The following is a 23,701-nucleotide window of genomic DNA, read 5'->3' as shown; positions in this document are numbered from 1 at the left end:
ATATCTGATAAAAACACATGTATCCAGAATATATAAAAAAATTCGATAATATGAAAGCAAACAACTCAACACGAAACAGGCAAAATCTGAAACAACATTTCGCCAAAGAGACACAGGAATTGCACATAAGCATATAAAAAAAGCAGACATTATTAGTCACCAGGAAGATGAACATTAAAATTACAAGGAGATACCACCAAAACCCCATCAGAATGACTGCAATTTTATCAACTGACCAAAACAAGTGTGGACGAGGATGTGAAGCTACTAGAGCTCTCCCACATTTGTGACAGCAATATAAAATGCCAAAAACACTTTGGAAAACTATTTGCAGTCCCTTAACAGGTTAAACATTACCAAGTAGATAAGCCAGCCATTCCACGCCGAGGTAGTTATCCACACAGACTCGTATGTGAATGTTCACAGCAAACTTACTTATAATTGCCAAAAGCTGAAACACCCCAAATGTTAAGTTGAACGGATTAACACATTTTTCCTTATGCAATGGAATACTACTGAGCCACCCGGGAACCCACCCAGCAAAGTCCATACTGTGTTAGGCAACGGACTGATCTCATTTCTTGAATAAAGAAATTACGTGAGAGAACAAAGGGAGAAAGATGGAGAGGGACTCTCTGGCTTCCGAGAGGCTTAAGAGACATATCCACTAATCACTGCGTGTGGAATTCATTTGCATCCTGATTCAAACCGCAAAATGCAAAAGAGAAACCATTTAGGACAAACGAGACATTTGGAACACTGAATATTTGGTGATATGGATAGGATACCAGCATTATTATTACTAAAGTAATAATGAAATTGTTGCTACACAAAAAACATTACGTTCTTTTTTATTGTATTGTATTTTATTAACGTATAATGTAAAAAAGTTACACTCTGAAAATATTTACAGATGAAATGATGTCTGGAATTCCCTTCAAAATAATTCTGGTGGGGGGCGAGGGGGAGTGTGGCACAGAGATGAAACAGCTTCGTTAGCGTGCATGCTGGTTCACTGGGTTATTTGGTTCACTGGTGTGCATTTTTTAAATTTTCCAAAATAAAGCCTGTTTTTGTTTTTTAGTTCCCTGGAACCTCACCACCATGAAGCAACCACTGTTAACATTCTAAGTGTATGTATTCTTCCAACCTTCGCCCAGAAGAATGTATTATATACCAATATATATTACATGGTGCATATTTTTACGAAATCAAGATACTATACAAACCAGTCCGTAACTTCTGTTTCACGGTCAACCATTCACCTTTCCATGTCAGGAAATACAGATTTACATCATTGTTTTTAAACACTAGTTTATAGTGGTGAGAGCATGGCTTTTTTTAAAAACCATTTCCCAACTTTTGGACCATTAAGTCATTTCCTGGGTCTTTTTGTTCTTTGTTTTTTGTTTTTCGTTTTTACCATCATGAATAACGTTTCCATAAGCTGCCATAGGCAATGAGCAGTGAGACAGACTAGAAGTTCCAGAGCATCCTGCCAGGCTTCTAATACAGGCTACTCACTTACCAGCTCTGTGACCTGGACAAACCTCTTCATGCCTCAACTTCCTCTTATGTAAAACAGGGATGATAACAGTGCCTATTTCTCAGCAAAAAATGGTGCACAGAATGAGTTAATAAACCTTTAAGCAACTGCAACAATGGGACAGAATGAGAGTTGTGCTGTGTGCTAAACATTCCTGCTACATTTTGCACCCCTGATCAATTTCTGCTTTGGAATCGTTGGGATAAAAGATACACAGGTTTAGGGCTTTTGATATCCCACTTGTACCTGTTCTGAAAATGACATTATTTCATGGACACCCTTATTATTGTAGTCCCTAAATTAACTTTTTCAGTGTCAGAAAGTAGACAGGCTTTGTCTTTGTCCTTTCCTGTCCCTTGGTGGCTTAGCTAAACCTACTTTCATTTGACAGCTAACTGCACTCCTATAAAATTTGCAAACACTTCGTTTTGTTTTTAAATCTTCTCCAAACAGAAAGTAACTACTGGAGAATTGTCAAAATCCAGGGCACTTAACAAAGCTAACACTGTGCAAAGAATGATTATAAAACAAGAGCTGATCCCTGCTCACAAGTCGTAACTTTCTGCTTGTCACAGGAACACTCTAGTCTAATTTTTCCAAACCAATACGCTTGTACCTCTAATTATACTCACTTGAAAAAATATTTCTCACCTTGTTCCCAAACTACCAACAAACAAAAAAACCTAGCTTAATGTCCACAGTGTCTCCAGATGTGATTTTCAGAAGAAAGCCCTGTGTTCTCTTCTCCATAGTCAGCATTCAAATTAACTGGAACAAAAGCACAGCTGTCTGGCAGAGGTCCCATCCCAAAACAGACATTTTTCTGGTGAGCCTGCAGCTCCATTTCTTTTTGCTCTTAGGGAGAGATTTTCTAAAAAACCCAAACGGTATTTAAGTTGAATAATTAAAATCCACAAACCCAAACCTGTGTTTCTCATGCTCCAGAATGCAGTCTGGTAGGCTCCCATCAGATGCAGCCCCAAGATAGCCTTCATGGGCCAGGAAAGGGGACCTGGGGAACGAGGATCAGCTTGTACCACCCTCTCCCTAGGTCCCCATGCCCTGCCTGTTTCCGTGTTCCTGATTCCACTTCCAAAAGATTTCTGAAATTCACATCCATGTTCCTCCACCCCATCCCACCCTCCCCTCTTCTGCAAGACAGCATCAGCGCCCTGCCTGGGGAGCCACATCCCTCCACCTGTCACTATCCCCATGGTCTTGTTCTTTGGCTTCAAAGCATTTATAACAATGTGTAATTATACATGCATTCGACTCTGTGCCGATAGGCTGTCTCCGGCCTCGAAGGCCAGCTTTGCTCGTCTTGGTGTCCTCGGTGTCTAGCAAGGCACCTGACCCATAGATGAGTACAGGATATGTTTATTAAACACATGTATGAAGAGATACCAGGCCTGTCCGATGGACTGGGGTCATCCATCCTTAAGTCCCCATAGAAGGGCAACTGCATTTCTCTTGATCTAGCGATCACACTGAAATACTGCCTCTGGCACATCATTAGAGAGGATGAAGATCCAAATTCAAAAATCTGAATTCAGCCTTATCCTATTTACTCATCTTAGCATTATGGAGAATATGACAGTAAGATCTGCTCGCAGAGACCCTGTTGTAGGTATATACCTAAAGCACCTGGAGAACCATTTAAAGTCTTCGTTTAACATGTTCATTTAATTTAATCATTTAAATGTGTTCAAATATCAGAATGATGGGGAAGCCATTAGGAACCCTGGGAACCACCCAAAAGAGTTGGGGCCAATGACGTTTCCATAAGGAAGAAGATAGGAACTGCACCCTTCAGGGAATTAAGATTGGCCGGGAGGAAGGAGGAGAATCACATTCAGGGTCTGAGACAGCAGATGCGTGAAGGAGGAGGTAAAGAAGAGGCGTGATGGGGAGCAGACACGAGACCTCCAAACCCCACCTGCCAAGACCAGAGTCCAGCAGAGAGAGGAGTTTCACAAAGAAAACCATCAGGAGTTTGGTTTTGATATGTAACACCATCAAGAGTAAACAGCAACAGAGTATCTTCGTGCTTTCATACACCAGTTGAAACGCTCAAATGTACCAAAATTTTCTTGGCCAAGAATAGTTCTTTATCTTTCAACTCAAGGAGGAAAACGTCAATGTTCCAAATAAAGGTATAAGAGCTCAAGAAAGAGAAAGGAACAACCTCGGGGAGAAATGCATGGAGGGGAACGAGCCACAGACAGCGGGGTAAAGGAGCTCCAAAACCGGGATTGGGAAAAGGGTACGTGGAGGAATGCCAACCAGAGGACACCACGTGAGGATAGGCTGTGCCCAGCTCCCCACCCCCCAAAACAGGGCAGTACCCAAATCCTTTACAAGGTAGCTTCAGCCTTCACAAACAGATAATAGTTCGCTAAACAATTTCCAGTTCGTAAGAACATTAACTCATGCCTAGGAAACATGGTTGTCTCTTTCTGGTTTATGAACACTCTGGGAATATAGAAGAGAATCATCTGTCTCTTCCTCCATGTCAGTATGAATTCATTTTGTTTAAGCACACCTTTTCAAAGCACACCTTTATTCTCACCACTTTTTTTTTATTGCGTCTTTTCTCCCGGGCACGTTTGTCTCTGGAACATTGCTTTGGGGAGTGTACAAGTCAGCAATATCCCGTTCTATTTTGAGCTCAGGGAGGAGCGCATGTAATACAAGTAGGAACAGGGAAAAGAAAAATAAACGAAATGTCTGCCGCAGTGTATTTAGGTGTACTTGGTACTTGGTACTGCATTTTAAATTAACCTGTAATTAGGCTACAACGCTCCGTTCTGAAGAAATTCATCTGAAGGAGTAAAGAGGCCCCAGCGCTTACAGGATACACGCGGCTAGAGGTCTTGCGGCAGGCCATGTATAATGAGAGAGAAATAATTGTTTATTTGACATAGAAGATGAGGTGGTACATCTACTCTACGGCTTATACAGGAATTAATTATTTGAAGCCATAATTTGAAGCCATAATTACCCAGTGCTTTAAACAAAACACATGATTTTTCTTTCTTTTTTTTTTTTTTTAAGATTTTATCTGTTTATTTGAGAGAGAGAGAGAGACCATGATTGGGGGAGGTGTACAGGGAGAAGCAGATTCCCCGCTTAGCAGGGAGCGGGAGGTGGGGCTCGATCCCGGGACTCTGGGATCATTACCCGAGTGGAACACAGACCCTTAACAGACTGGGCCACCCAGGCACCACAAACACGTGCTTTTTCCTTCAGTGAAGCAGACCACCAAGATCTTGGGAATTCATTACTCAATGTCGTCATCACCTTGAGCCATAAAGACCTTATGTGGGTGAAGAGATGCACCATACAAAAAGGTATATTTCTGGTAAGATATCAATACTTGCCGCTTGGGCTTATTTTCTTCTTTGCGGTTCCTATTTCCCCCTTTATTTTAATCACAATCTGTGCACACCTCGGAAAGTCTCCTAGCTCGGGCAGAAACCTCAAGCTGAATTCCAAGGGTGCAGAGCGCTGTGCTTCTTTCCCTGGCCGCTGCTGTCTGCACCACCTGCCTGCCAGGGGCTCGTGCGGGGGAGAGGGTTCCAGAACGTGTAAGGAGTTGCACCAAGGAAAGGGGTCAATGTCATAGTCCTCAGGAGCTATCTGGCTCCACTAATTAAAACCTTTAATCAAAACAAAATGTTGAATAGTTGCCTAACATACCAGAAAAGCCGCACGCCCCCGGAAAAGAATGAGTTTGACAGGAGGGAAAATGAGGTTAATGGAATGAGTTCAAGACAAAAGCCCTAAGATGTCACCCAGTGTTTCACAGGAACAGAGGGCAGCTGAACAGTCCCTTCACAGCCGAGCATTGTGGCCACGGCCCATTTTCAGGAAGGAGCAGGAGTCTGGGGATCCAGGGTTTCCAACGTAAAATGACAGCCTAGCATTCTGGAGTTCAACTGCTAAGGTCAATGCGTTTGGAGAACATCATTCTGTTGCGGGTGTAAAATAACAGCGGGAACACGAAGCCTCTGAAGGAGGATGGGAGGAAAGGTAATGTGGACCCCAGTGAGCAATAAGACTGGGGCTGTGTGTGTTTTTGTGTATTTCTGTATCATGTAAGTAGCCCATGTCAGAGTTCCCCCTCTCCAAGTGAAATTCCCCATCAAGCCAAGAGAAACAAACAAAATAATCCCTGCTATGTGTTCTTGGAGCCTAGAATAATGAACCAAAACCAGTTAAAAGGAAATCAGATCAGTTCTGGGAAGTGACAGTCCCTGTGACTTTGAGTGCCCCGCCAACAATGACCTCAGGCAGAAGAGAGATCAAACCATCAGTTTCCCCTCTGGAATTCCCTTCTGGAATTGTCTGGAACCAGATAAGACCTCTGAGAACAACTGCCAACTCCTCAGGGGTTCGACGTTTCCCAAGGCGGGTACCCCAGGCCTCTGAGTCCCAGCCCATCAGTAAAGGTTGATACTTGGGTGAAGTACCCTGTTATGCTATGGGGACATCCCAGGACACTCTCCCAAGACAGCAGGCAGCAGGGAGCTCTCTGAGGGGAGCCAGTGCAGAACATTTTTACCAAAGAAGTTGTGAAGGGGAAATCTGGCCATCAGCTGGAACACAAGTCTTAGATAAAGGTTATTTATGGGGAACAGCATAAAGAAAGGGAATGATAATGTGACCCAGAACAGGAGACAAAAGATGGGGCCACCTTCCCCTGCCATTAACTGGCTAATCAGAAATGAGAAAAACTGACCGTCTGCCTAATTCCCAATTTCAGTTCTTGTGGGATGGAGACTCATTTTTTTTTTGACGACCACCAGCAAAATAAATTACCAAAAGTTTCCTTTATTTTGTTTGCCTAGAGTCATTCCGTTTAACATGTGACTTGAGTCTCCTGTCTGTTGTATTTCTCTCCCCTTCAACATACTAACACAACATGCTATCAAACACACACCCTGGGGCACCTGGGTGGCTCAGTCATTAAGCATCTGCCTTCAGCTCAGGTCATGATCCCAGAGTCTTGAGATCGAGCCCCGCATCGGGCTCCCTGCTCGGTGGGAGGCCTGCTTCTCCCTCTCCCACTCCTCCTGCTTGTGTTCCCTCTCTCGCTATGTCTCTCTCTGTCAAATAGATAAATAGAATCTAAAAAAAAAGCAAAAAACAACAACCCCCACACACCTTTCTAATCACGATGACTTCTTTTGCAACACACTGACTTCATTTTGATTCATAAAACAGAGAATCGACAGGTTAAGGCACAGAACTATGGAGATTCCGAATATCCATACATAGGTCAGGAGTAACAAGTGCAGACTCCAAGTTCTATATGCATGGCACCAGACAGAGTCCCACAGAGGGAAAGCTCTAGGCGGCACCCCGGGATTGTATCCTGTGACTCTCAGAAGCATACAAATGTAGGCAAAGCCAAAAATGCAGTTCAGGTACTTACTGATTCCTTGAAAGAGCTCTTCGATATTAATAGCATTTTTCGCGCTTGTTTCAACCACAACAGCACCTATGGATTCAGCATATTCCTTAGCGTCCTTCAAGGGAACTTCCCTAGAAAAGAGGTCACACCCAGACAGAAATGAATGCTCGTTTGTATAACACAAATAACCCAAAAAAACAAACAGGAAGCTCATGCAGAAACAGCTCCTTTATCCAAGTCCTGTTGAATACCACTTGGTCACTTGGCAAATACTGAGAGCTAGTATTTGTGAAAATGGTGAAAGTTTAAAACCTGGTCACTGGCATCCATGGAGTTACACTACCCCCCCCACCCCTCATATGTAAAATGCTGTGCCCGGTTCCACCGAAGGAAAGAATTCTAGAACATTAGAAAAACTCGTTAGGAAGATGGCCACATCCATTTCAGCTTGCAGAGTTCGGGCTGATTTCAATTCTTTTCCCATAAAAAATGACTCCGTTTTTTTTAACTTGTCTGTGTGCATGTGAACGTACACACGTGTCCACGGTCCTGCAACACACGTGCTCTTGCGGAACTTCGTGCATTTTGTCTTTCACACGTCAGGGAGAATATGCGACAGGATGTGAATGTCTGGAAATGACCATGGTTATAGCTAAAGGCTGTGACACAATAGGACCGAACCGGACTTTCGCCTGTAAAGTCTCTTCCTGCGAAGATGTTAGGACATGAACTCTATTTAAATGAATAACCTAGAAAGACATTTATTGACCTATTTTTTTTTTAAAGATTTTATTTATTTATTTGACAGAGAAAGATCACAAGTAGGCAGAGAGGCAGGCAGAGAGAGAGGCAGAAGCAGGCTCCCTGCTGAGCAGAGAGCCCGATGCGGGACTCGATCCCAGGACTCTGAGACCATGACCTGAGCTGAAGGCAGAGGCTTTAATCCACTGAGCCACCCAGGTGCCCTATTGACCTATTTTTAATAGGAAGATGCTGTGGTGGCTCCGAAGATTCCTGTTCCCCCAGAAGTTTAGTCATTTATTCAACAAATATTTATGAAGTGGCTATGATACGCCAGTCTCTCTTGTAGGTACTAGAGAAAACAGTAATCCCTGCCTTCTGGAACCTACCCTTGAGAGCAAAGACAAACATCCATGATTACTCTAACCCACGACATTGTAACATTTGCAATACGTGGATAATAAAGGCAATAAAGCACTTGGAATGATAGGAAGTACAGAAGTACCAAAAGTACATAAGTACAGGAAGTGTACAAAAGTATAGGAAGTATACAGAAGTACAGGAAGTGCACAGAAGTACAGGAAGTGCACAGAAGTACAGGAAGTGTACAGAAGTATAGGAAGTGCACAGAAGTATAGGAATATAGGTAGTTTACAGAAGTATAGGAAGTGTACAGAGTACAGAAAGTGTACAGAAGTGCAGGAAGTATACAGAAGTACAGGAAGTACACAGAAGTACAGGAAGTGTACAGAGTACAGGAAGTATACAGATTCACAACTAAATGATATGGTGTCAGAATGGAGCTGAGAAGGGAGGGTGTCGCCAGCAGCAATCCCGGCAGAGGGGCCGGCAGACAGCCCCCACACCTGTCTCATGCCCAGCAGCCACTGAAGAACAAGACGGCAACAGGGTCAGCCCCACATTCTAGGGAAAAACGGTACACCACAGAGACAGGAGTGGGGAGTGAGGAGAAGAATTTGGAAGCTCTCGAATGCTGTGGGCGAGGGAGAATACAATGCTGGACTAGACAGATGGCTACAGGAAAAGCAGAAAGGCGGACTGAAAATCAAAACGGGGAGCATGGTGAAGAGACTGTATCCCTCTCCCAACTCCTTCCCTTCTCTCCACCCCTCCAAATGCCTCCAAAAAGGCTGTAACTGGTTCATTAAGTTACTGGGGAAATCCATCCCTGGCATTTAAATTCATTATAGACCCCAAATCAAATGAGAGGAGGACTTTTCAGGAGTTTGATGGGAAAGGGCTCAAGGAGAGACTACTGTAGTAAAGGCAGGGGCCCCAGAATTCCAAACCAGAGAAAAGAAGCCTCCTGAGTTGTGTCAGTTAGAATCTGTACTGCCATAATTTTTCTTACCAAAGGCCCACTGGGAAAAATTATGCTCCTTAAGCCACCCTCTCTGCTGTTTCCAACAGACAAACCCCAGGCCTCTCACAAAGATTGAAGGGGGGAAAAAAGAAACTTGAGTTTTTTGGTGGCAATGTATTTTAAATTTGAAACACCCCAGAAAAGGGCTTTTCTATGTTCAGTTTGGCATGTTACCCTACTTTTTCTTTCTTCCTGGCAGTCTTTATCAAAGCACAGATAGAAGGGTGGGGCTCATCTCTACCCAAATGAGGTCCAGGTAAGACAAGGTGTGCCTTGCTAATCTCCACCTGGGGGTAGGGGCGAGTCTGGCCATCAAGGAGGCCTTGGAGACCCCTCAGGTGAGAGCAGATTACAGTCACATGCTTCCCTAGCCCACCTCTCCTAAGTCCCTTTGTGAGACAAAGAGGAATGAAATAGGTTTTGCCAAGATTAAGGCAAGAACAAAGTCACTTGCTACAGAGTCCAAAATGTGCATCCTAGCATAACAGTAAGCCTGGGGGCGGGAGGCTCATCGTCTCACAGTCTACACGCTGGACCCCGAAATGGACAGATAAGAAAAGCATGTCCTCACACTTCTTCCGTGTTTAGAAATGGTCTTATGAAATAAATTATTTTCCCAAAATGACACAGTGAGTCCAGGCTGGAGGCAGGGTCTAAGACCCTCTGGCTCTGCCCCCTTTGCTCCTTGACACGCAATTGGCACCCACATTCCAGAGGCCATTCTTTGGATCTTTATAGACAGAAAAAATGTGGGGTTCGAAAGATCCTGAAATTGTAAGGCACCAGAGTCAGGGGTGGAGGCAAGGGAAGGGCATATCCTGTCCTCCTGAAGAACAGGTTCTTCCTCAGCCTGGAGGGCCAGTGGAAGTCCCTCTAACATCGAACTGAAATCAGAAGGACCAACCACTCTTGAGTCTGACACAAGAGGTTTCCTCTACTGTGGTATAAAAAGAAATACGTATTTCCCTTCTCCTTGCTTCTTGGCACAGAGTTCCTGAAACCACGAAGTTTCCTAGGTGATAGGTGTGTCCTTTGTTATTCGTAAAGATCTCCATTATGCCAAACCTGCGTTTCTTATAGGTAGGGGACCCTAGTGAGCTTCTGATAGGGGTTGGTTGCCAGAGGACCCAAGCCTGTGATTAGTGGGTTGAAATTTTCAGCCCCACTCTCCAACCCTGGGGACAGGAGAACTGGAGATTTCATTAATCACAACTAAGTCAGGAAACCTCCGTGAAAACTCTTAAACACAGGGCTTGGAGAGTTGGACTTGGTGGACATATGGAGGGGCTGGGAGCCCCTTATTCTATGCATCTCTTCCCTTTGCCTGGTCCTGACTTGTATTCTTTAGAGGAAACCTATAATCGTAAGTCTAGTGCTTTCCTGAGTTCATAGAACTCTGTTCTACTGAATTACCGAAACTTCGGTGGAGGGGACCTAAGAGCCCCCAAACTGGTAGTCTGCTGGGAAGAAGTGAGGTTAACTTGGGGATACCCAAGACCTTCATCTGGCATCTGAAGTGGAGGGAGGGACAGTCTTGAAGGGCTGAGTCCTTAATCTGTGGGATCTGTGCTGACCCTGGGTAGTAACTATCGGAATTGAATGGTAGGACACCCGGTGGCATTGGCAAATTATCATTGGAACAAACAGGTACAATTACAGTCTGAAGGAAGAGCCTTAAAAAGGTGAGAATTTCCTTCCTTGGAACCTCTTGCAGGTAAAATAGAAACCACTGGGAACGCCCCCAGCTGCATGTCAGGATAGGCCCACCACCCACAGCTAGGAGGCCATCACTGGTCTTCTATGATTAGGATTGCATGAGACTATGGCATCTAATGGCTTTCGTTCATTTTTTTTCAACAAATATTTACCAAGTGTCTGCCATATGCTGGACATTGTGCTAGGCGTTGGAACAGGTAGATTGAAACTAATTTTCCCAAGCCAGAGCATAAACACAGCTAGTCAATTTTGATGGGACAGACGGTTTTTTGACTTTCTAGACCAACCTGTGTACAGAATTCTGGACTCCCAGAAATCACCAGAAGAGTTACTGCCAGGGGCACCTGGGTGCCGCGGTTAAGCCTCTGTCTTTGGCTCAGGTCATGAACCAGGGTCCTGGGATCGAGCCCCTAGTAAGGCTTCCAACTCAGCAAGGAGTCTGCTTCTCCCTCTCCCTCTGCCCCTAACCCCTACTCGTTCTCTCTCTGTCTCAAATAAATAAAATCTTAAAAAAAAAAAAAAAGACTTACTTCCAACCAGCCAGGAAGTGCAGGAAGTGTAGACGGGGCGTCCTTCTCCCTCGGCACCCTTCCCACAACTGCCCCTTCAGCGCCTACCTTACATATCAGCGTCACTGAAGGTTTCTTTCTTCCTTTTTAATATTTTATTTATTTATTTGATAGACAGAGATCACAAGTGGTCAGAGAGACAGGCAGAGAGAGAGGAGGAAGCAGATTCCCCGCTGAGCAGAGAGCCTGATGCGGGGCTCGATCCCAGGACCCTGAGACCATGACCTGAGCCGAAGGCAGAGGCTTTAACCCACTTAGCCACCCAGGTTCCCTCAAAGGTGTTTAATTCTCCGTGATCCTCCCCCATTGATGGCAGAGGAAGAGGAGGGCAACTACCCCAAGAAGGAATTCCTGAAGCCCTACCTGAGAGGCAGGGCATTCAAAGCTAAAGGTACACTAAAGGCAGAATGATGCTCTGTCCCCCCTAGGGGTTCATCAGGAAGGTTCAGTTCCATGGGTTCCTCCTGGAAGTCAATAGAGATAGGTGACTCCCACGGTGCCTCCCCCGCCCCAGGTCTTATGACCCTCATTCTACCAGATGGGATGAATGCTTTATAGCAATTCTACGTATTAAGAAATTTGATATTATAAAGTGCTCAAAACAATACCCAGAACATAATCAGTGCTTTATCAGTGTTTCTTTAATCAGTCGCCGCAAAGCTATATCAGCAAGGATGGTGGCATGGCACCATTTTCTTACAGAATGACCCCAAAAAGACTGAGGAAATGATGCAGATGGAAGAAACATGTGAACAGGAGGCTCAGACTAACTACTTCAGAATCTGAAGGTCCTTCACAGGTTTATGTGACTCAACCCCTTCATTTTATGGCCCAAGAAGGCTTGCGGGCCAGTCATCGTTATTCCACAGAAGAATGAGTGAATATAGGCTACATCAGCCAACTCATTAAATACATTAATTTTGATAAATTACCCCAAAGTTAAATTGCCTCATATTTTGAAGTCTTTGTTTATGAAAAAATCTGACATTAATTCTGAGTAACTTGTATTCAAAGTAACAACTTTTCTTTTCTTTTTTTAAAAGATTTTATTTTTTTATTTGACAGAGAGAGACAGAGACAGTGAGAGAGGGAACACAAGCAGGGGGAGAGGGAGAGGGATAGGGAGATGTAGGCTTTCCACTGAGCGGGGATCCGATGTGGGGCTTGATTCCAGGACCCCGGGATCATGACCTGAACCAAAGGCAGATGCCTAATGACTGAGACACCCAGATGCCCCTAAAAATGGTAACTTTTCATAAGCATGAATATATCTTACTCTGTGACATTTTATGCATGTTCCCTAACTACTTTGGTTCACATGATTTGAATTTTTTTCTTATTTATTCTTAAGTGCTCTTTGCGTATTAAGAAACCTAGTCCTTTGTAACATATTTTCCACATTTCTTCGGCTTATCTTTTGTGTTTAGATCTTTGCCACATGGAAGTTTTTATGTACTCAGACTTATCAATTATTTTCCTCTATGGTTTCTGAGTTTTATGTCATGATTAAACAGTTCATTCTAACTCCCAAGATTATTTTTAACAGTCATCTGCTTTCTCTAACTTTTATGGTTTTATTGTTTTACATTTAAATCCTCGTCCCACTTTCAATTTATTTTTTCTCATTTTCCCCTATGACTAGTTAATTATCCCAAGACCACTTATTGAATTATCCCTATTTTATACTTACTTAAAAATTATCTTTATCATATACTAAATCTCTCTATGTATTTCTCCTTATTTCTTGATTCTCTCATCTACTCAATGACTTTCTGTGCAGTTCTATGACAATGCTATATTGTTTTCTTACTGAATCATTAAAATAGATATCAATATCTGTTGGGATTTGTCCCTTCAATACTATTTCTACCTATTTATTATTATTTTTTTTAAAGATTGATTGATTGATTGATTTTAGAGAAAAAGAACAGGGGGAAGGGCTGAGGGACAGGGAGAAAGAATCCCAAGCAGACTCTATGCAGTATGGAGCCTGACCTGGGGCTCGATCACATGACTCCAAGATCATGACCTCAGCTGACACGAAGAGTTGGATGCTCAACCAACTGAGCCAACCCAGGTGCCCCTCTGTTTATTTTTCTAGATGAATTTTAGGATCATTTTGTAAAACTCTTTTTAAATGTCTTTTTGGTAATTTGAGTGGAATCTCAGTGAATTTGTGGTTTAATTTAGAGCAAACTGAAATTTTTAAAATACTGAGTTTTCCTATCCTAGGAAAAGTACACCTTTTCATTGATTTAAATATTTTGTGTCCTACCATAGCTTGTATGTTTTTTCTATATAGATCTTGCTCTTTTTTTGCTAAATTCATTCCTAGGATTTAAAATATTTCAAAATTTAAAAAAGGACACACACCAGAAAAGCTTATTTCTAGGTATTTGAGGTTTGTATTGCTATTATAAAGTGGGTTTTAACATTGATTTGATTGATTTTCTAATTGGTCATTATCTGTAGATAGGTGAAGAATAGTTATGCACTAGACAACCTTGGTTTTCCTGGTTCTGCTAACAATTCAAAAACCTCCCATGAAAATGAGGATCACGTGATTCATATATCAGATTGGCCAAGATGAAAAAGTTTAGTATCTGCAGTGTTACAGCGCAGAGAGAGAGGAGAAGTGATGCTCACACACTGTTGGCAGAATGACTATGTACTCCAAAGAGCTCATGGAAGTTTAAATGCAGAGCAACCATATCCTCTAAAAAGTTTCCAGAACTTAAACATATTAAGTTGAAAGAAAAAAAAAAAAACAAAAAACATACAAGTTGATGCTAAAAACAAAGACAAAATGAGGACAAACATTCAAGACTCCTATAGTCCATCACAGAGCAATCATAATTCAGCCTTCTCTAGACAACCTCAGAGGATGCCCATGAATCTCTCAGGGCCTCATCTCTCAGGTGTGTTCTACAGACCACCATTTTCATGATTATTCTGGACTCATTAGAAAAGAAGATCCATTCTGAACCAGAAAGGCCCATTAGGCAAGCCCCAGAAATAGGTATTCAGGCAACTTCCCAACAGCTTCTTATGCATTCTATGGCTTGAGCATAACTCTTTTAAGGGGTGGACTGTAAAACACTGAGTTTGGTATTTCTGCAGTCTATCCAATTCATAATCTGACACTACAAAGTCATGAGTTTGGAAATCTGTATTAAGATGATTACATCTAGGACATAATCAAATACACAGGTCTCAGGCACTATTTTACAAGTGATAAAATAAAAGAAAAGTCACCTCATGAGCTCTTCCCAAAAGAAACTTTCTGGTGGTTCGGGTGTGTTCTAGAATGTATATTCTATTTCTAAACCACCAGAACAGCAATAACCAAGCTTTTCATATTCTGCCAAACTCCTGGAATAAAGCAGTTAACATTTCACTTAAAAGGTTTTGCCCTCTTAAAAAAAAAAGTGGGGGGGCGCCTGGCTCAGTGGGTTAAGGCCACTGCCTTCAGCTCAGGTCATGATTTCAGGGTCCTGGGATCGAGCCCCATATCGGGCTCTCTGCTCAGCAGGGAGCCTGCTTCCTCCTCTCTCTCTCTGCCTGCTTCTCTGCCTACTTGTGATCTCTGTCTATCAAATAAATAAATAAAATCTTAAAAAAAAAAAAAGTTTTGCCCTATCAGGATGCCTAGATGGCTTAGTCAGTTAAGCGTCTGCCTTCCTGGGATCGAGCCCTGCGTCGGGGGCGGGGGTGGGGATCCCTGATCCGCAGGGACCCTGCTTTTCTCTCTCCCTGTGCTCCTCCCGCTATTCGTGCTCGCTCATATTCTCTCTTTCAAAGGAATAAAGAAAATCTTTTAAAAAAAGCAAGTTTTGCCCTATATTGTTCCTCTCTCCCCCAGCCACAGCCCCCTTCCAAGGTCAAGCTTAGAAGACCAACTAAGCAGGCTAGGAGGAAGTGGCAAGGCAACAGTAAGCAGGATGCGGTTATTCAATGTCTGGTGGAATTCTTTTTTGTCAAAACCATCCAACATGTTTAAGGTACTCTTGCCAAAAGCAGTAGCAATCATTCACAACATTCTGTCAGAACCCAGCGGAGGAGGGCTGCTGTCTGCAAAGGCTGCTGTGAGCCACGAAATGGTCTCAGGCCTCAGCCCTCCCCACTCCCTCAAGCAGCCACTGAATGAATAAGCAGGGCAAGTCGTGTCACATTAGCTCACACTTTCTCTAACTGTGCAAGAGGTCTGTGTACCAATTCGACGAGGCCACCAGTTTAGCAATAATTAAAGCAGCAAAATTTAAAATGTTTAAAATGCTCGTTCTTGTAGACAACCAGATTGGTTTCCCTGTGAGGTGGAACTAAAACCAAAATGAACTTTAAAAAGAAAAAGAAAGAGTAATTACCACCTTTGCAGCAAAGACCTGATGAGTCTTTCATTTACAATGAAATAAGTGCTCACAGTTAAAGCCCTCGCCATTTGCGCCCTGGGAAGTGTTTCTGTTCCCATGGGACCTTGCTTACTTATTCATGTGTGTCCATAACTTCTATTCACCTGGGGCCACATTCCTGGTGTCGAGTTCAAACAAGCAGTGTCAGGTTCTCGCCACAGACTTAAATGGATTGTTTCTCATGGAAAATGTCAGCCTTTGAACTGAATGAGAACGGAGCAGAAAACACAGGTTCTTTAGGGAGACCTGGCCATTCCTTTGCTTCTCAAGACCCCTTTCTCCGGTCAGAAATTTAAGCTAGTCCTAAGGAGGCCGGAGAGAACCGCAGGAAAGAGTTTCAAACCCTCTGAGCAGAAGCTGATCGGCCGCCATCTTCCCTCGATCATTTGGAAATGTTCTCCCTCATGGATTCTGTTTGTCCTTTTTATGAGATGCAATAGAGCATGATGGTCAAGAACACGGGCTCCGGGACAGATGGGCAGGTGTAAAGCTGTACCAACACCCTTTTGGGTACAGGACCTGAGGCAAGCACCTTAGCCTCCATGTCTCAATTTCCTCATCAAGGTGGGAGAAGGAGAGAGACCCTTTTACAGGATTGTGAAGATTTTCGTGAACTACTTATAATAGCATGTGGCACATAGGAAGAACGTCCACTACCTAAATGAACAGTACAAAAATAGAAATAGCTATTGTGCTACTTCAAAGAAATCATTGACGAGGCTATGATCCGTAATAGAAGTGACATTCTGAAACTCTGAAACTTTGGGCAGCATGGAAAGTGCAAGGAAAAAGATTACTGTATCCTCTGGGATGCCTGGCTGGCTCAGTCGGTAGAGCATATGACTTTTGATCTCGGGGTTGTGAGTTTGAGTGTCACGATGGGTGTGGAGATTACTTAAAAATAAAATCTTAAAAAAAAAAGATTATTGTATCTTCTAAGAAAATCTCTAAGAACAAAAATCTTGCCACTCTGCTTTATAACACATCTGTTGATGACTTTACACTTGATCTTAGCCAAAAGGCTGAGAAGCGATTACATCTGTTGATGACTTCAGAAAAGATCCTTCCCCTGCCCCTTAAAGAAAGTTAGAATGAACTATGTGCTTTGATTTTAGAATCCAGAGGCATCAAAATGAACTTATGTTTATCACACTATAGATGCAGACCGATAGACGTAGAAATAATTACAGTTGACTTTTGAGCAACATGATTCAAGGGGCACAGGTCCATGGACATAAATACTATATGTACTTATAAATGTATTTTCTCTTATGATTTCCTTAATAACATTTTCTGTTCTCTAGTTTGCTTTGTTATAAGAATACAGTATATAATACATATAACATATAAAATAAGTGCTGATGACCTGTTTCTATTCTCAATAAGGCTTCCAGTTATATTTTTGGAAAGTCAAAATTATACCCAGACTTCAGGTGGAATGGGGGGTCAGCACCCCTGACCCCCACGTTGTCCAAGGGTCAACTGACAAAAATGCATGCACACTCAAGCGAGTATATATACCTGCATTTCCTAGCTCCACTCGCTCAGAGGTCCTAGAACCAGTGACACCCCAGTGTCAACGAGCCAATACAGCCCATATTTTGGCTTTTAAATACCATTCTTCAATAAGAAGAACCAGAGCTCCTTGGAGAAATGGCTGATTCTAGGGCCGAAGCCTAAAATATGCAGGATGAGTCCGTAACATCTTGTTATGCCAGAAAGGAAGGAAGTGCTTAAAAACCCAAATGATAAGCATATGTTAAAGGGACACAGGAGCCAAAAGAAAGAGCTCCCAGTGGCCAAAGCTGGAACCGTTTGAGCAACAGATGAGATAACACAGTACTGCATTATAACCTAAAGCATAAAATAAACATCTGTGAGTCCATACTGATATAAATAAATGACTGAATAAACTAGTTAAGTGGGTAGAAGTGACAAATTTTATCTGCAGAAGAATTCTAAATAATGTATATGGATATTCCTGTCTCTCTCTTTTCCTTTAAAGATTTTATTTATTTATTTGAAAGAGAGAGCACAAGAAGGGGGAGCAGCAGGCAGAGGGAGAAGTAGGCTCCCCGCTGAGCAAGGAGCCCCATGCAGGACAGATCCTAGGACCCTGGGATCATGACCCAAGCCAAAGGCAGACGTTTAACTGACTGAGCCATCCAGGCATCCCTAGATACTGTCTCTCCAAGAGGGGGAGCGTAATCCTTACCCCTTGAGTGTGAACATAGACTTCCTTCCAAGAGAGCGGTAGGGAAAGTAGGGGGAGGTAATTGTATGGTGCAGAAACCTGACAAACACTACCTCAGCTGGGTAACCAAAGTCAACATCACCAGCGGTAAGTAGTAAGTAATGAAAATAGCACTTTACCACTGTGGTCTTCCTCACCCAAACCCATAACTCCAGTCTAATCATGAGAACAACGTCAGACAAAAACCCTAATTGAGAGATATTCTCCAAAACACCTGACCAGGACTCCACAAAACTATTGAGGTCATCAGAAAAAAAGAAAGTCTGAGAAACTGTCACAGCCCAGAGGAGCCTGGAGAGACATGACAACTAAGTGTATTATGATATTCTGGATGGGATCTTAGAACTAAAACAAAGGACATCAGGGAAAAATTAATGAAATCTGAGAAAAGTATGAACTTTAGTTAATAATGAAGTATCAATATCAGCTCCTTAGTTGTGACAAATGTCCTACTGTAATATAAGATGCTAATAATAGGGGAAACTTGGGGCATCTGTGTGGCATAGTTGTTTGGGTGTCTGACTCTTGGTTTCAGCTCAGACTGGGTCTCGGGGCTGTGGTATTGAGACCCCCTGTCGAGCTCCATGCTCAGCAAGGAGTCTGCTTGGCACTTTCCCTCCCTCTCCTTCTGCCCCTCCCTGCCTCTAAAATAAATAAATAAATAAATAAATAAATAAATAAATAAATAAATAAATCTTTAAAAATAATAGGGGGAAGTGGGTGTGGACTATATGGGAACTCTTCATACTACATTTTCAACTTTTCTATAAATGCAAAACTATTCTGCTTTTTTAAAAGTTTTTTATTTTATTTACTTATTTGACAAAGAGAGACACAACAAGAGAAGGAACACAAGCAGGGGGAGTGGGGGAGGGAGAAGCAGGCTCCCCGCTGAGCACGAGCCCTATGTGGGACTTGATCCCAGGACCCCGGGATCATGACCTGAGCTGAAGGCAGATGCCTAAAAACTGAGCAACCCAGGTCCCCCAATGCAAACCATTCCAAAACAAAAGTTTTACTTAAAATTTTTTTAATTAGCCATAAAAATAAATACACACACACACCCAACATACACATTACCACATGTAGATTTCGGTCCTAACACTCCCCCCACTTTCACCAGACTACAACATATCCACTTCTAAACCATACACACTTTGGATATCTTCTCTGTGGCCAACTAGGAATGTTGGTTAAAGTGATTACAGACCGTTTATCAGAACCTCTGATAAAGCTATACGAATTCAGACAGGTAGTATTGGCACATAGATGGATAAACAGGTCAATGGAACAGAATAAAGAGCCCCGTTTATACATGACACTTGACATATGACTGAGATAGTGTGCACATCTGTGGGAAAAGTATGGACTTTACAACCAACGCAGCTAACCATCTGGACAGCTATCGGGGAAACCTTAGACAGCAGATATAAAAATCAATTCCCAGTGATTTAAAGACAGATAGGGACATAAAACTGTAAGGTTTTAGAAAGACAATCAGTATAGGAATATCTTCATGATCTCAGGGGCGTGGAAAGACTTCTTAAATAAGACTCTTTCCATAGCCAGAAAATATATAAATAAATAAACACTCAAAGCACAAAGGGAAAACATCAATAAATTCTATTACATAGGAATTAAGGACTCCTGATAATGCAAAGACAAAAATAAAGATCGGGAAGCTGAAACGTAAATTTGAAGAAAATATTTCAATGCATACATATGTTTAGGGAATAACATCATATATATATGTATATATACATATATATGTATATATATATATGTATGTGTATATATATGTATGTATATACACACATATATATTTAAATCCTTTAAATACACAAGATTAAGGTAAACAACCCAACAGAAAAAGTGGCAAAGACTTGAACAGGCTCTTCACATAAGAGGAAACTAAAGGGACCCCTAAACATGTAGGAAGATGCCAACTTTCTTGGTAACTGGGGAAATGCAAATGGAAATTACTCTGAGATGTCACTCCACATCCTCACATCTATGAGGGAAGTAGAGCAGCAGGAGGTCCCACACACCACTGGTCCCCGCTGCGGAAAGCACTGGCGTTACCTAGGAGAACTGAGTGTGTGCTCACCCTGCGGCTCAGCAATTAAACTCTTACCCACTGGAGAAATGTGTACACACAGCACTACGAGATGTATGAGACTATCCAAGAAGCCATAGTCACAGTAAGGCCACACCAGAAATAACTCAAATACCCCTCACGTAGGATGAGTAAACTTGTCATGCTCGTAAACGAGAACAGTATACAGCAATGAAAATGTACAAAATCCAGCTAACATTCATCAGGATGAATCTTCCAAGAATGTTAAGTGCAAGAGACAAGTCATCATATAATAGGTACAGTCATATTCCAATGAAAATAAAATTCAAAAACTGGAAAACCTCAATTTTATTTAGTAATGCAAACATGAGTCGTAAAGCATAGAAGAAGCAGAGAAACGATGATCCCAGAAGTCAGGGTTATTTCTGGGGGGAGAGAGGAGGATAGGGTTGAAGAGGAAGGCTTACTCATTGATACATGATCGTTTGTTTTATTCTTTAAAATTCCCATGATCCTTTAAAATATACATCAATGTTTTATATATTCTTCATTAAGAATATTTTACGAGGGGAAGAAAGGGGATAATTGCAGACATCCTTGCTGGGCTCCCTCCCAGAGCTCAGCCTTCAGTTCCTTCCCTCCCGTGTCCTTACCAGCATCAGATATGGGTTTACCCACTGGCACAGCATCAGAAGGAAAAGTGTATCTCGGAGCACAAAATGCACACTTAGCAGCACACACTTGACTCATCTCACATACAGAAAACACCATGTGCATTTTAATACTGGCCATGATATTTCCAGACCTTCCATGGTGGCTTTTGATGTTCCTTGGCTTTTGGGCTTTAGTATTTGGAATAAGTTGGATTTTCAGGATCCAGCATCTCAAGTTCCATTACTTGGTTTGTATCATATTAAACAAACTCTTATACTCCTTTTTTGGCCCACCATCAAGATGGGAGTGAGTTTTGGAGGCATATATAAGAAATAAAAGCAATGTATGTATTCTTAGCAAAAAAAAAAAAAATACATTCATTTCCAGATGTATCTTTATCTGCTAAAGGTCTCAGGTTGATCCAAAAAATTGAAACAACCAATACCTGGTGATTGCAGATGTGGTCGGTGTACTTGTGGGAAAGCTGTAGGAAGATCATCCTGGCTGCCAAGTCCAGGTCCCCCTCCTGCTCTCACGCAGGAGACTGTACCAATCACTTGCTCAAGAATCTAGAATGGCTCCCACAGCCCTCCTTGAGGCTGGCAAGTACATTTCATCTCCTTAACTGGTGATAACCACAGGAAGCATTGTTAAGAAGGAGCCTGAGGCCACATAGACTCAGGAGACAATAGGGCCATGACTGGCAGGCAAAGAATGGTGCCAGGGGTGCAAGAGATGGGCACGTAGGAGGAAGAAGCCCCAGCTCCAATCACTCACTCTTCATTCTTTTAAGCCAGGCATAAACTATCCCCTCAGTATCCTTGTGTCTTCCGCCATTCCCCAGGCAAGTGATAAGGTATGTGTTCTTCATGATCTCTCCTCCATAACACATGCCAAACTCCCTCCCACCTCCATGCCTCTGTCCATTACCTTCCCTTCCTGGAATTTCCTCCTACCTGACTGATCCTTAACAGTGCAGCTGATGGTACACTTCATCCGTAAGCCTTTCCAAATGACTCCAGATGACTACAGACTTCCCTTTTCCTGAATTCTTTTGTCCCTTCTGCACCATGACATTTGGAGCTTTATTAAATATAGTCTTGTATTTACTCGTTAGATAGTTTCCTCCCATGCGTACTACTCTTGGCTTTCCAAATAGACGCAAATAGCTCTATGGAAAATACTTTCCTCTCTTTTCTTGTACTTCCCATACAACATTGCTGCACACACAAAAAAAGTACCAAAAATTACTTGTTAATTTTAGTTAAACACTGAGAGGACCAATTTCCTTCCTCCTACTATAACCGAGTTCCACTTAGACCCCAAACGTTCTTTTCTTGGACTATCACCTCTTCACTTCAGGGAGTGTCTTGCCCCACTGGGAGAAGCCCCACCAATTTCTCTCAGTGTTGTGCTAAGAGATACCAGAGCCTGGAGACCCTGATTCCAAAAGGGGCATGAGGACACTTGGTCCCTGGTTAACTCCTGGGTGGTATCTACAGGGGATGGGAGGAACCTTGGGCAGAGGGGGCTAGTGATAAAAGAGCCATTTCCAGTTCTTGTAAGAGACCACCACCACCCTGAGTACAAGCTCCCTCCCAATCTCCAAGCCCTTGTCTCCATCATCAGTTGGGGTAGGTAATTTCTTACGGCTACCATTTGCAAGATAAAATATATTAAGCTTGAGGGACTTCCCCTATCAGCACTTCTCCTCCACGATCCCTCCCTCACACCTTCTGATTTGTTTACAACCCTAACCTACCAGTGAGGTGTGGGATTCCAAGAAAAAGCCAGTGGGACACACCTAAGCTTGAAGAGCAGGTCAAATTAGAATCCATTAGAAGAAATCCAATGTCCAAATGATAAAGAAAGGCAAGAAGAGTTTGGGGAGGTCCAAGGGGATTTGTAGACAAGGCCAAGAGTTCAAAATAAGGAAAAGAAGATCAAGCCAAAGAAACAGGCCTGGGATCTACACTAGGTAGGACTAGGGTGGAAGTAATTTCTACCAAGAAAGTACTTACAATGATGGCTACAGGTCAAGGCTTGTTTGCTAGGCTGATGGGGAAATGTGAAGGTGGGGTATTCTGGCTGGGAAAGGATAGGATCTCCTTTCCTTCCTCTGAACCTGAAGGATCCTGCCCTCATTGCCAACTACAACAGACCGTTCTTCCTGAGCAGGCTTTCTTGTGAAAATACCACAGCCAGGTGACCCTAATCCCTTGCCCAAGCTAAAGGCAGCCCATACAGGCTGGATATGAAGAAGACCCAACGTTCCAGGAGGCACAAGGTGCTGGCCTAAGCAGGAACCTGATATTAATTAGATGGAGACAAACCCACCACATCTTTCCTTCTGGTGACTCTCCGTGTGAGATGCAAAAGAGAGGGGGCCAGAGTATGGGAATGGCTTCTAAAGGGATGACAGGGTGCTGGGTCAAGGGTGCTGGATCCTGAAAGCTGCAGAGCCACTGTTTCCATTAACCCTAAGGGCAGGAGGGTGGGAGGGAAGCCCCAGAAGGTGTGGCCCACACAGGCCGGGGTCTATGCCCAAGTTTTCTGCACTACCTCACTCTTCCCCATCATCTAACTCCTATCACCCAACGCAGTGCTTTTTCAAGGATGGCCCTTGGACGGCTTGTAAAAGGACCACTTTACAAAATTCACCTATCCCCAGCCTGCCACTGCCCGTTGGATCAGAATCTCAGGAGCTAGGTTTCTGGAATTGGCATGAGTTTCATGTTCATGGAACTTTCCAAACTACTGAAGCAAGGTGACCTACTTCTCTTCTTCTTTTCAAGACTCATCTGCTCCAACTCTCTGCCAGACCCAGGACAAGGCCGGGCAGTCTCTTGTGGGCTCCCAGACTTCCTGAAAAGAAGGTTTCTTTTCTCTCTAGACCCCAGGCCAAAGCTGCCCTCCTTAGAGCCACCTGGAATGA

General features: G+C 42.9%; 1 protein-coding gene across 1 annotated transcript in view; it reads right to left on the bottom strand.

Annotated features, from left to right (window-relative positions):
* The window catches only part of RAB31 (RAB31, member RAS oncogene family), a 128,185-nt gene that overhangs the window by 8,752 nt on the left and 95,732 nt on the right, over positions 1 to 23,701 (bottom strand). The window contains exon 6 of the mRNA XM_080821974.1: positions 6,984 to 7,093. Coding sequence (XP_080678100.1) covers positions 6,984 to 7,093 — 110 coding nt within the window. The remainder of the gene's footprint in view (positions 1 to 6,983; positions 7,094 to 23,701) is intronic.

The sequence above is a fragment of the Martes martes genome (assembly GCF_963455335.1).
Source record: "Martes martes genome assembly, chromosome: 13".
In the NCBI taxonomy this organism is placed as follows: domain Eukaryota; kingdom Metazoa; phylum Chordata; class Mammalia; order Carnivora; family Mustelidae; genus Martes; species Martes martes.
The sequence above is the reverse complement of the archived record's forward strand: the minus strand, read 5'-3'. Positions and strand labels throughout refer to the sequence as shown.